The sequence below is a fragment of the Canis lupus genome, chromosome 17 (assembly GCF_011100685.1).
Source record: "Canis lupus familiaris isolate Mischka breed German Shepherd chromosome 17, alternate assembly UU_Cfam_GSD_1.0, whole genome shotgun sequence".
In the NCBI taxonomy this organism is placed as follows: Eukaryota; Metazoa; Chordata; class Mammalia; order Carnivora; family Canidae; genus Canis; species Canis lupus.
In genome coordinates, this window is record NC_049238.1 from 36,479,112 (window position 1) to 36,493,081 (window position 13,970).

General features: G+C 38.1%; 1 protein-coding gene across 3 annotated transcripts in view; it reads right to left on the minus strand.

Moving 5' to 3' along the window:
• Positions 1-13,632, minus strand: part of ANAPC1 (anaphase promoting complex subunit 1) — a 103,594-nt gene extending 89,962 nt beyond the window's left edge. For 2 of the 3 annotated variants that reach the window (XM_038561437.1, XM_038561436.1), the window contains exons 1-10: positions 13,393-13,632; positions 11,048-11,284; positions 9,842-10,003; positions 7,706-7,757; positions 7,369-7,469; positions 6,722-6,804; positions 5,377-5,450; positions 3,496-3,641; positions 3,052-3,272; positions 1,989-2,195 (exon numbers count right to left, since the gene is read on the minus strand). In XM_038561437.1, the coding sequence (XP_038417365.1) occupies positions 1,989-2,195; positions 3,052-3,272; positions 3,496-3,641; positions 5,377-5,450; positions 6,722-6,804; positions 7,369-7,469; positions 7,706-7,757; positions 9,842-10,003; positions 11,048-11,260 (1,259 nt within the window). In that variant the 5' untranslated portion in view covers positions 11,261-11,284; positions 13,393-13,632. Of the gene's footprint in view, positions 1-1,988; positions 2,196-3,051; positions 3,273-3,495; positions 3,642-5,376; positions 5,451-6,721; positions 6,805-7,368; positions 7,470-7,705; positions 7,758-9,841; positions 10,004-11,047; positions 11,285-13,392 lie in introns of those variants that run through there. The other variant, XM_038561438.1, reaches the window with a different exon arrangement.
• Positions 13,633-13,970: the final 338 nt, after the last annotated feature.

Consider the following 13,970-nt stretch of genomic DNA (forward strand, 5'->3'; position numbering starts at 1 on the left):
AAATAAGGATCTGCAATATATTCAATTTAGCAAGAAATATTTAAAGACAAATGATTTTTAAATATAGGAAATTTTTATTTATGAGGAACAAAAACAGAGAAGCTACTTCAACACTGTATTCACAGCTTTACTTTCCTCCAACTATACCTATCCCCTAACAACATACATTTGCCTTCTGCATCACAGAGAAAACTGGACTTGAGCCCAACCTCTTCTCTATGTATCTAATAACCATCACTGCCTTTCATCTTTCTCCCCAAGGCTAATCTCTCCACTTGTGCTCCTTTCTGGTTCCTAGTTCTATCAGTCATTTCCTCTCTCCTGTATTTTCAATGCTTTCCCTACTTTGGATATAGTCCTTGCAGCCTACTCTCTCATATTAAGATAAAAATCTTAAAATATGAAGATGGACTGAATAATAAATGATATAAAGTACTGTTAACTGGCTAGGTATAAAAATGGCCTTGTGGTAAGATGTTCTTATGTTTTAGAGATACATGCCAAGATATTTAGTCTCAAAGACTAATTTTCTCTAATGTAATTCAGCAAGAAAATTCTCCCTTGACCCTGAGACTCCCTCTAATTTGTTTCCTCATCCCAATTCAAAGGCAATCCTTAAAATAATCTGTATGTCAATGTTCACTTCCTCATTCCCCATTCACTTCTTCCACCCCATTCCACTTCACAGCCCCTCTCCAAGTGCTCCGGCCAAGGTCACCAGTGAACTCACTGCCACCTACATACCACCTCCCTGAGCTCATCACTTAGTGCCACCCCCATCAGCACCTGGTAATACTGGCAGCTTTCTTTTTGAAAGGCTCTCTTTTCCAGTGTTCCATGACACTTCTGCTGCTTCTCCCACTTGACCTCTCCAGCTTTGTCTCTTTTTCCCTTTTTACCCCCAAAATCTTAAGTTTCCAAGACTTTAGTCTCTAGCACTCTTCTGACTCACAACCACCAGATCAATTATTTGGAGGACTCAGATCCCCTATGAGAATCTAATGAATGTTAAAACCCTCTCTTTAGGAAAAGTCCTATACATCACACGTGCACATGATTACTATATAATGCTACGTTACTGGAACCTCTGCCAAATGCAAACTCATCCAGAGGCCTTCCAGGAAACCAACATCTACACACTCTTTGACTTCCAATCTACCTCTCTTGCCCAAATCACCACTTATAAGCCAACAACTCCCACATTTATTGCTTTGCTCTTTCCTCTGAGTTTATGACCCATACATATAAAGCACCTTCTTAACAGCCTTTATCATATACAGCAGCCCTAAAGGGCAATCTTTCTCTAGCCTCCCCTTTCTCAAACCTTGCCCTTCCTTCCAGGATAAGCAGAGAGTATTTGCACATATTACATACTCATACTTCTGAACTTCTGATCGCCCTGCCTACTGTGTCCTTTTTCCCTTTATTCCCCAACAAATACCTATTCATCTTCCCAAGGCCCTATCAGTAAAGTAGGCAGTGCCTCTGTGTCACCAACCTTCAGCTGTCTCTTTTTCAGGAGAGGAACACCTATTAACCCACAGCCACTAGCACACACACTGGAATTGGCTGAATTAATGAATGATCAAAGAGAAAATAATAGAAAGGCCACACAGAACAGAGATCTGAGCTGCATTTCCCAAAAACAGCTGACACTCAACTAACATAAAGATAAAACTTTAAAAATACTATAAAATCCCAAGTTTCTTAATATACAGAAATTAGTTGTTTCTCCCTAAAACATCAAACACCTCAAATCTGAGAGATTTTTACTACTATGGAAGAAATAAGAAATGATAAGAGAATACTTTTATAATCACTTTAATATCATTAATATCCTCTATTGAAACTAAGGTAGCCTTAATATTTATGTTTTTATATAATTAGTTATATTAAAAGATTAAAAGGAAACCTTAAGTAAAACACTAAATATTTTTTAAGACTTTTACCCACATTTTTCTTCGAATATAAAAATATATATCCCAAACCTTATATTCGTAATCGTTTCTGTCCATAAATGGTCAATACAAAGTTCAGGAACAATTGGCTCTGTTTCTGGTGCAAGGAAGGAGCCATTAGAGCTATTTGGAGAGTGGGAAATACTGTGTCTCTTTGGAGACTGATTATGGCTTGAAAGGTTGAACCTCTGCACCCCTGAAAAAGAGTGCACTCCTAAGGCAGGAGAATGAGCACGACTGCAAAACAAACAGAGAAAGGGCATCACAATTAACAAGGCAGACTGATGGAACATACTTTGCAATCACAATTTCTAAAACTCTAGGTACCAAGTGCATTCATGGCATAATCCCAGTCAGAAATATTTTTTTAAGGGAAAAACTACTTAAATGGTTCACGCTAATGTGCTTTATTACGTTCCAAAGATTTAAAATTGTTGTTAGAATTCATCCTTTACTTTTAAAACTGAAAATTAGTTCATTTTCTGCCTCAGAACATGAATTGTTTTTATTATTCCAAAAGGTCCAAACTATATTCTTATATATCCAGATACATACATACCAACAAAACTATGTCCCCATATTACCAGGTATACACTAATAAAAATGAAAAAGCTAATGCAAACAAAAAAGAAAGAAAGAAGGAAGGAAGGAAGGAAGGAAGGAAGGAAGGAAGGAAGGAAGGAAGGAAGGAAAGAAAGGAAAAGAAAAAGAAAAAGAAAAGAAAAGAGAAAGAAAAAGCCCTCCCGCCCCCTCCCTCCCTCCCTCCCTCCCTCTCCAAAGAAACGAATCATTGCAAAATATTTTTGCAATTGATATTCATCAAACTGCTGCCATTTAGTGGTAATGAGGCAACCAATCTTACTGCAAACACAGCCAGCTTCTAAATAGGACTCATTTAAAAAAAAAACTAGCTTTTACTTAGTAAAAGTAACACAACTGGGATAATTACTATTTTCTGTAAAAAAAAATACCCAAGAGCTGTCAACAGAGATCATAAATCTTTCGTAACAATAAGAGAAAGTTTGAAAAGAAGGTATTTCTTTCTTGGGAGATCCTGTTAAAACAAGGAAACACTTCCACACTTAATTCCCACCTTAGAGCTGCCATGTTGGAAATAGAAGGTGAACGAGAGTGTAGACTGGGTGAGGAGGTCGAGCGACTCTGACTGTGAATGGAGGAGTAATTCTGGAAAGGTGAAGCCACGGGAGAATCTCCTTTGGAGAGGCTTCTGAGGTGTGCTGTGAGGGAGCTACTACTGGCCACATTCTGTGGGGTTCCCCCCTGTTCAGAGAACTTTAAGACAACATTCTCTTCCTTAAGTCAAAATGATGAGAAGGGGGGAAAAAAAGGCAATAATTAGATTAAAAGGGTAATTTCCTGGTGAGAATTCAGGGTAGAAGCCAGTTATTAAAGACACAATATTTCCTTTTTCCTATAAAGCTCAATGCATTTCACAAATGATTCTCCCAAACACATGTGAAAGTTTTCAGTGTTAGCTATCCTTTCCTACTAAGATGTGACTTGCCTTTATCCTTACCTCTGTTTTGACTCTCCGGAGAGCCCACACAGAATGCAAACTTTGAACAGTGTCATAGGTCATTATAATGGAGGGCTCAGTGTTGAGAAAAACAATTTTCATTGCATGATCTACAACATATTGCACCCTTGATGAACCAAAAAGACCTTTAAAGATAAAACAGAAATGATCAGGTATTGAACAATGAACTTTGTAAAAACAGTTCTTTATGAAGTGACTTCCTGTAATTCCTAAAGAGAAATTCAGCCAATTAAGACACAAAATCCATTAACATAGAATCACCCTGAATTTTTAAATTTACTTTGGGCATCAACTTCCTCAAGATACGTAAAGATAAGATAAAAATACATTACCAGTTTCATTCTCACACACATGCAATTACATGTTAAAGATGTATGCTCACTCAATGTCCCATCGGCCACAGGCAGAAGGTCCGTGACCACCCAACAGCTGACCTGTAAACTGCAATCAACTATTCTGCCAAGTTTGACCTCTTGACTGTTTTCTTCTCTATGAAATCTGTCCTCTATAATAACTATTTAAACACAGCTGAACAGTACACCTTTTACTGAGCATACATGCAAAATAAGTTTTCCCTAGTGAGTTTAACTTTTACTTCTATAGTACCCTGAAATGATTTCTATCTATAACCTTATTTGACAGCTTCCTAAATGCTTCCCTCTGTTAAAATACTTTTTAATTTTCAATAATTATTTTATAAAATGAGAGGTATTTTATAAAGAAATGAATAAAAATCACTCGTAATTCAACCATCTCAAAATATCCACTATATTAGGGAGTATTCCTTGTAGTGTTTTTTTCCTACACATATACATACTTTTTATGCTTTTACAAAATTAGAATCACACTGTATTCAGTTTTATATTCTACTTAACATTATGAGTAAGTAATTCCTGAGATCATTATTATTCAAAAGCATGATCAATAATGGCTTCACACCATTCAGTCACAGGCTCTAATGTGTGTAATTAGATAGTCTGTAATCATTACCAATATGATATAGAATTATCAACAAACGTTTTTGTAAAAGGCCAGAGAATAAATAGCTTAGCTTTGTGAACCACATACTGACTGTTGCATAATGTTTTTTTCTACAATTCTTTAAAAAGATAAATACCATTCTTAGCTCATAAGCCTTACAAAAACAAGCTGTTGGCTGGATTTAGCCCATGGGCTGCAGTTTGCCAAGCCCTGATACAGAAGATTAAAATCTTAGTGGAATTTCAGAATATGTGCTTAGGATAAAGTACTACAAGTGAAACCGGTAAAAAAAAAAAAAATAATATATATATATAGAAGTATTTTTTTCAGTTTCCAAGTCCTCATTATTTATAATTACCTATCATATTTGGCCACATTTAAATTTTTTAAGATAAGCATCTAGAAATACTCACAGGAAATACTAAAAGTTCTGCATCTCAGCAAATTAGTTTATTATGAACAGCAAAAATGATTAAACAGAAGTCTATGAACCTATACTTTTTTTCTCCAACAACAAAAAACAATTTTAGTTCATCTAAGTATTATTCATTTACTTATTAAGGAATTACTGAGGAACAGAGTCAAGAGTCATCTACAGATAGGTTAGCAAATCTATCAATATTCCTGATTGATTATAGGCCCTATTTTTAAGAAAAGAATAACTATTAAAACAGTTAATACTGTTTCAATAGTTGGTATTAAGTTCTTGCTTTAATATAAATTTTCATAATAAAAATGTTCAAACTACATTATTTCTATAAAACAAGCCAATTAAAAAAAAAAACAACTCTATTTTCAAAAAGCTCCTTCATTTCCTCCCATCTCCTAAACTCAAAAAAAAAAGAACGTATATGAAAGAATTTATAAAAATACACTTACTTCCAGATTTACAAACAAGTGGGGTTATTTCATCTAGTGGATGCAGCATGCTGAACATAGTGGGTAAAGGTTCTCTAGTAATAAACAAATAATCAGTGATCACCAACACAGAATCATTCCATTTGTACGCAAATTATGCACTTTTTTCCTGCAAAGAAATATCTTCTCCAGAATATACAAGCAACTAGAAACCTACCATCTCACAAAGCAAGCCTCTAAACGTTTTACAGTATCTTCTATTTCATTCCTGGAAATCGGTCTTCTTGTACATGGTAATTCCATGCATGCACACACACAAGGAAATCAATATAGCCCAGGAAATCTCTACAAACAGCAGTCATCACATTACAGAACCAACGGAGTAATAAGCATAAGGCAGTCTTCTTTTTTCTTTTTTTAAACCTCTCTTAGTGGCAGTGTGTCTTTGGCAGCTAAGAAACAAATTTAGTGTCCTACCTCCATTTACAAAGTGTCCCACCCCCAAAAAAGGAAGAAAAACTTCAAGTAAATAAAAAGGCTGCATTTTTTTAAGGAATGATTAAAAAGGAGAAAAAAATAGGTCTTCTACCTAAACACAGAAAGATTAAAATCTATAAGCAAATTTTTAAAACCAGTGTCTACTACTTGCAGCAGACTATGACAGGTACTGGTATGTTACTGCCCTTCAGTAAGCTCACAATTTATTAGGAAGACAAGGTAAACATGCCACCAATAAGCATCTACCATTTATTGTGCACCTGATATGTACTAAGTCCTACATCAAAGATTATGTGCATTAGCTCATTTAATCTTTGCATAAATCCAAGAAGTTAATGATAGTACTTTTGTAACAGATAAGGAAACTAAAGCTAAGAAAGCTGTAATGACTTGCCCATAATAACACAATGAAACAATGACAGCTTTAATAACAGAGTCTTTTTTATCCTTCAGTATGTGCTTGTTTAATTTTACTATGGAAGGGAGAAGGGAAGCAGTAGATAATGAAATGCCAAAACAGAAATAGAGCTCATAAGTATACAATATTGAGATAAGAGAAAATGGCATTTAACTACGCCGTTAGCATGGAAATTATCATCACCTTGAACTTTTTTTTTTAAGATTTTTATTTATTCATGAGAGACATAGAGCAGCAGAGACATAAGCAGAGGGAATAGCAGGCTCCCCGCAGGGAGCCCACTGCAGATCTCCATCCCAGGACCCTGGGATCACGACCTGAGCCAAAGGCAGACCCTCAACCACTAAGCTGCCCAGATGCCCCCATCATCCTGAACTTTTAGGTAATTTTACCTCAAAACCAACACCAAAAAAAGCCCAAATAATATACTGAACTGAGTAAAACGAATACCTGGGTGGACCTGGAGGTACCTCATGTGTAGAACTGCTTCGTTCAAACAATAATCCATATTTGGTGGGCCAAACATTTGCAACCTATCAGGTAAAGGACAAGAAAAAACAGAAGTAAAAGAAATTACTCTATATAATATGTGCTTAGGAAACTATAAAACATTAGATTTTGTTCCAATGTAATAGCTTTACAAAACAATGTGATCATTAACTATATTTTTTTAAAGTTCAAGACAAAATCAAACCTAAGAAAGAATTCAATCAGAAATTCCTGCCACTGGCTAGTAACAGTACCAAAATGACAATGTGATAAAATTTTAATATAACACTAGGTATAAAAAAGATGGTGAGAAACAGGAAAAAGACTAATTTTGGTCTTGTGCTTTAATATTACAATCTTTTTATTTTTTATAAAAAAAAATTCCATAATTCGCTTCATTAAAAAATTTATTTTTTATGCAAAGGATGGAAAAACAGTAAGAAGTAAAACTGTTAAAATTTGGTTACTTTATCTGAATAAAAATGACATTATTGATTACTACAAAGCATAAGGATAGCAAAAAAAAAAAGGATAGCAATACTTCTGCAACCAATTAATTCAAGAATATTATACAACTAAACACAAAAACAGTAAAACACTCGATTTACCTGAAAAGGTAAAGAAGCTATGTAATCTTTTCCTTCTACGCTATGCATGTTAATACATGAGCTTTGCAATATACATATGCATTTTTCTACTTCATTGCTACCTGAAAAGAAAGGATACAACAAGATTTATGGTTTTTTGTTTGTTTGTTTTTTCAAAAAAATTTTTTTCAACAATCACAAACTGCAATTTCCAACAGCACAAATTCTTTAATGTACCATAAAAAAACTGCTTAGGCTAAATCACTATTATTAGTGGCTACTTATTTTGAACAACAACAAAATCCAAGGAGATAAACATCTGGAGTAAGATGAAATAAAATTTCAAAAAAAAACTTACTGTAGGCCTTCTCAGACTTATCCTGTGATATAATGAAGTCACACCACAATGCCTAAAATCAAAACAAAATAGATTTACCTGAGAAAATTTTATCTAAATAATAACCTATTCACTAGTGGCATCCGACTAATAACAATGACACCTAGGTAATACCCGTACCTCCTTATCATACCATGGGAACAAAAAAGAGTAAGATAAAATAAAATTAGACTAATTAATAAATATTGTAAGGAGAGACAAACTATGTTTGCAAATAAGTTTTAGAAAGCTAAAGAGTTATCAGAAGTGTTCAAAACTACCAAGCTATTTTATAATCTCCAGACTTACCTAATGATCTTATCATTCTCAGACTGTATTAGACTCACATTAGAAAAAAAAACTTTAGAAAAGCTAACATTTTCCTGTCTTAAAGGCCCCCCTCTCATAAAATAAAAACTAGGAAAAGTTATTAGACTTCAATCTGCATGCTTGACAATTACTTATTGAAATTATTTAGTGGCATTTCTGTTTCTCTAAATTGTGGTAAAATATATGTAACATAAAACTTATCACTTTAACTATTTTTTCTTTCCTTTTTTTTTAAGAGAGAGAGGGAGGGAGGGAATCTTAAACAGGCTCCACACCCAGTGCAGAGCCCAACTCCCAAGTTGACCCTGAGATCATAACCTGAGTAGAAATTGAAAGTCAGATGCTTCACTGACCGAATCACCCAGGCACCCCTATTTACAAGCAATCTTAAAAGAAGGTAAGAGAAAATAGATAAAATGTCTAACCACATATCTATGGAATCTAATAAACAGGCAATCATTCTTGGGAGAAATTAAGATGGAAACACAAAAGCAAAGAATTATTTGGACATCATCAAATCCATTTTTCACGTCTACACTAACCATATGGATTATATATGGAAAAATTATCATCAAAAAGATCACTGGCGGGATCCCTGGGTGGCGCAGCGGTTTGGCGCCTGCCTTTGGCCCAGGGCGCGATCCTGGAGACCCGGGATCAAATCCCACATCGGGCTCCCGGTGCATGGAGCCTGCTTCTCCCTCTGTCTGTGTCTCTCCCTCTGCATACAGACTATCATAAATAAATAAAAATTAAAAAAAAAAAAAGATCACTGGCAGAGTTCCTGGGTGGCTCAATTGGGTGAACGTCCAACTCTTGATTTCAGCTCAGGTTAGGGTTAGAGTCGTGAGACGGAGCCCCATGTGGATCTCCATACTGAGCATGGAGTCTGCTTCAGATTCTCTCTCCCTCTCCCTTTGCCCCTCCCCCAGCTTGCACAAGTGCCTGCGCTCTTTCTCTTTCTCAAATACATAAATAAAATCTTACCAAAAAAAAAATAAAAGAGAAATCAGTGACTTTAACATTTCTGAACAGAAACACTTTCACACATGCCCTCAGGTTTTGGAATAATTCAGTTTATCTTTCCCAATAAATTGTTAAAAGAGTATACTCTCATCAGGAAAGTTAATGGAAAAATAATAATAAGCAGTGTCCAGATACAAAGATTTCAGTGTTCCCCAATAAGAAATTTAACATTAGCCAAAAAGCCTCCAAAATCTCCTGTAAACAGCCTAACAATTAATTCAACTACTATAAATGTATTCCTTTTTCCCCTCAACTTTTCATTTCTGAAAATTCTCAGTAAGAAAAGTTGAAGTAGTACACTGATATCTGTCTCACCTAAATCTAAGTTATTAATAATCTCCCAATCTGTTTATGTGCATGCATTTTATGTACATGTGGGGTTGAGGGGGCACTATTTGAATTACATATCATGACACTTTACCCCTAGCCACTTCATCATGCAAATAAAGATGTTTTCCTATATAGCCACAAAACTGTCATCCTAAGAAAAAAATAACTTTTTTTTTAAGATTTTACTTATTTGGAATCCCTGGGTGGCGCAGCGGTTTGGCGCCTGCCTGCCTTTGGCCCAGGGCGCGATCCTGGAAACCCGGGATCGAGTCCCACATTGGGCTCCCGGTGCATGGAGCCTGCTTCTCCCTCTGCCTGTGTCTCTGCCTCTCTCTCTCTCTGTGTGACTATCATAAATAAATAAAAATTTAAAAAAAAAGATTTTACTTATTTACTCATGAGGCAGAGATGCTAAAATTCAAACCAACTCACCTGTTGAACAGGACTGTCAACTGTAAACGCTTTATAAACAGCCAATGCCTGGCTTTTACTTCCTTTGCTCCAGATCACCATATTTCCAGCCACATAGAGTTCCTCATCATAATCCACTTCTTCTCCAATTTCACTGACGCCTTTCCTTAACTGCCAGCTTTCCTTAAAAATTAACATATGTAAGACATGTTAAAGCACGCTCTTTTTCAATAGTATGGAACAAGATTTATTAATTAAGTAAAAGAGTCATCCAGATACAAGTCTCCTACTCTCTCTCTGCCTATGGAGTAAGACTCAATCCAAACCTAACTCTCAGAAAGTTTGGTGCCACTGATTAACGGACAGTGGGTGTGTATTATAAATCTTACAGGTTTCATGAACGAGAATTTACTCAAAAATTCTGTATTAACTGCCTTATGTTACTATATTATTCTGCCGAAAATATAAACAAAAATTATACTTATCTATAGATACAAAAATGAAACCAACATACTCGGGACACTAAAAGGGTATATTAAGTATATGTGAGGGTGATGGAAAAGGAGTAGTGAGGTATATGCAGGAATTACTGGTAATAATGCAGACTTCCCCATTTCACAACTGCATGTACATTCACCTTCCTTCACTTGTCCTACCCATTAAATGAATGAGAACAAGAAAGGTTTAGATTTCTAACTACATAAACCTCTCTTCCCTGAGATTTTGGTAACCCAAAGGGATACAAGAAAGGAATAAGGCAGGAAAGAAGACTGATTTTCTGATACACATTTACATCTCATTCCTCTATTTAAGAATTACTACTCTACCTACTTGTGCAGAATTTTTTTTCTCCTCTAGAAACATGCAGATCTTTTGCAGCGGGGACTATTTCTAACTCTACCACCTACTCCCCAAAACATGAAATCTGGACTCTACATACTAAATGAAGAGAAGGAGATTTAAAATAGACCATAATCATACTACCAAACTGGACTCTTGAGTTACACATGTCTAAAATAAATAACTATGAGTTACACGTGTCTAAAATAAATAACTATGACACTATAATACAATGTTATTACTTCCTTGATTGAAATTACCAAATAAGAATCTTGACTCTACAAGTTGCATCATATTCATTTCTCAGATGCATCTGAGTAGCCTTAAATTATAAACAGATCACATCACTCTACGTTTCAAAAAATGTACTGGGAAACTTAATGGAACCTTCTGTTTCTCGTGGATTGTAACCTCCTGAAGGGATCCCACCAAGCCAGCAGCACCATCAGAAGACCATAACTCAGAGGCTGGCTGCAGCTGGCGAAGCTGAAGGTTCAAAGCATTAGGGTGGTGCTTGCAGTGGTCTCGACCGAAAGGAACAAATTCCTGCAAATCCCCGGCTGCAATCATCGTTGCCCTTTCTTCATAGAAGTTCGACATGGGTTCCAAATATCAACATTATTTCTGCATGAATTCAAAGACATTCTGGTCAGCTTCTAAAGTCAAAACCAGAATAAAAATATCATAAAAGTTTACAGAAGTCATTAATCCTTAGATGAGTGTCAAATAATTCTATCATATTGTAGGTATACAAGTAATCATAGTACCAAAGGGCATTCCAGATTCCATGAAAAGCATATCTAAAGGATCAATGGCATATTGGAATGAAACAAAAAAATATTACTTCTAATTCATCAGTAGTTGAGTACTGCTTTTAGTTGACCCGTCCACAAAAGACCGAATAATCCATTAAATGTCATCAGCAGTTCTGACACTTCAATTCATTTAAACATATAATTACAACCAATTCCAAATTTTTGGTCAAACCAGAACCAATGCATGAATAACCCTGGCCACAGAATAGTCATGCTGGCAGTAAATTTAAGATTGCTAGCTTTAAAAAAAAAAAAAAAAAAAAAAAAGACTGCTAGCTTTACATTAGTACAATCTATGAAGATACAGTTCATTAGTAGATGAGCTATGGGTGGAATAATGCTCCTTTATCTCCAAAATATTTCCATATACAGTAATCGACAGCTAATAAAATTCTGATGCTCTGCCGTGTGATATATAAGGTGGATGCCGGTTCTGTGTCTGAGACAATACCTACATTAGAAATAGGCTTTGTGGCATCACATTTAAACTGCAATCCTCGAACATGGAAATCAAAACAAACATTTGGTATCAGCACTACAGACAAGAGTTTAACTAAATTTGACTGTGATTTCTCACGTGAGGGTTTTTTGGCATCCATTTTCCTTGCTGCACTCTCTAAGCATCTGTAGTTCCTACGCAAGTTCCTATACAGCAACCAGAGTCGCGAAGCTATTTTGCTGTGAATTAACATTATTCCTGAGATTACTGTATGTCAAAATGGTGGCACTTATTTCCTCCTGCTAAAATTCAGAATTGAGAACAGGTGAATTTAGGACATAACTAATAACGTGCCTTATAAAACTTACAGGAAAACAACAAAACTCTGCTGGTCTTCCTATTTCCTAGTCAACAGGAGAGCCAGCATTAAACTTGCGACTTTATCCAACTTCAGTTGTGCAATTTCGAAATGTTATTCTATTAAAACTTTGAGAAAAATTACATTATTATGTGATTATTTTAACAGCGCAATATTCTTCAGTACGATTAAAACATACTGAAGACTTTCATAGGGCAGCCCGGGTGGCTCAGCGGTTTAGCGCTGCCTTAGGCCCGGGGTGTGATCCTGGAGACCCGGGATCGAGTCCCGCATCGGGCTCCCTGCATGGAGCCTGCTTCTCCCTCTGCCTGTGTCTCTCATGAATGAATAAATAAATATATTTTTTGAAAAAAAGAGTTTCATAGGAGCCCCAAATTTTTGTGTTTACTTATTAGAGGCAACATTAAAAAGCTACATATAAAAGTACTATATTACATTAAATAGGCTATAAATCAAGTTATCAGCATCGTTTACTAGAAACAAAAACGACCCTGCCCCAAAGTAACCACCAAACTGCTTCAAGAGACCCATTGATCGTGGAGACCCAGGATCGAGTCCCGTGTTGGGCTCCCTGCATGGAGCCTGCTTCTCCTTCTGCCTGTGTCTCTGCTTCTCTCTCTCTTTCTCTCTCTCTCTCTCATAAATAAATAAATAAATAAAATCTTTAAAAAAAAAAAAAAGAGAGAGAGAGACCCAGGTGCACAGGAAAGGCATCTTGCGTGGAGTCTCCGCAAAAAGGCAGAGCTTCCTCAGCCTCCTTAGGGTTAGGTGAAACCGTCAAGCTAGCCCCCGGACCTCGGAGAATCCTGTCCGAGGAGCAGGGGGCCGACTTAGAAGCTGAGGCCCCCACGGGACACCGCGTCCGGCTCAGGAAGGAAGTCGGCGCGGCGCGGCGAGGCGAGGCGAGGCGAGGCGAGCTGCCCCCCCGCCCCCGGGAAGCCCGGTCCGCAGGCCAGGGACCACCGGGCGCAAACGCGTGCTCAGGGCCTGCCCCCGGGCTCCCGGCCATCTAGTCACCGCACGGAGGTCCACCTCGGCGCCGCTGCGCGGATCACGGGACACGCGGGGAACCACCGGCCGCTGCGGGCCCGGCCCGCACCTGTGTGACTCGGGACGCGTCAGGCGCGGCGAGCCCCGGCTGCTCCCCGGAGGCGCGGGGCCGAGGGGGCCCGAGGGCAGCGGCAGGGCCGGTCACGGGGACGCCTCGGCCGCCGCAGCTTCTCATTCCCTCTCCCTCCTCTATTCCGGAGGAAGAATGGACTGCGGCTGCTGGCGCGACAGCGAACGACAGGCAGGCGTGCGGAGAAGCCACTCAGGCGAGATGTTCAAATGAACGCGTCCATCTTAGCCTTCCCGTCCTGCCTCGCGCGGGGGCGGGGCGGGGCGGGGCGGGGAGGGGCGGGGCGGGGCGCCGCGGGAGGCGCGCGGCCGTAGTACCTCGGTCCTAGCGCCTGCGCAGCCGCGGGGAGAAAGCGCGGGGCGGGCTTTCCAGGGCGCTGCAACCTCCCTCCGGAGGCTCCGGTCTCTGCTGCAGTGTGTACCGTGATAGGTCCCTCCTGGCGTCCAGATCTTCTCCAGGTGGTGTCATTACAAGCGTGAACTGCCTCTTTCACTTCAGCCTCCTGACCCCCAAACTGGAAGGATGTACTTCCAGGCTTGGGGCAGAAAGGGATGTGC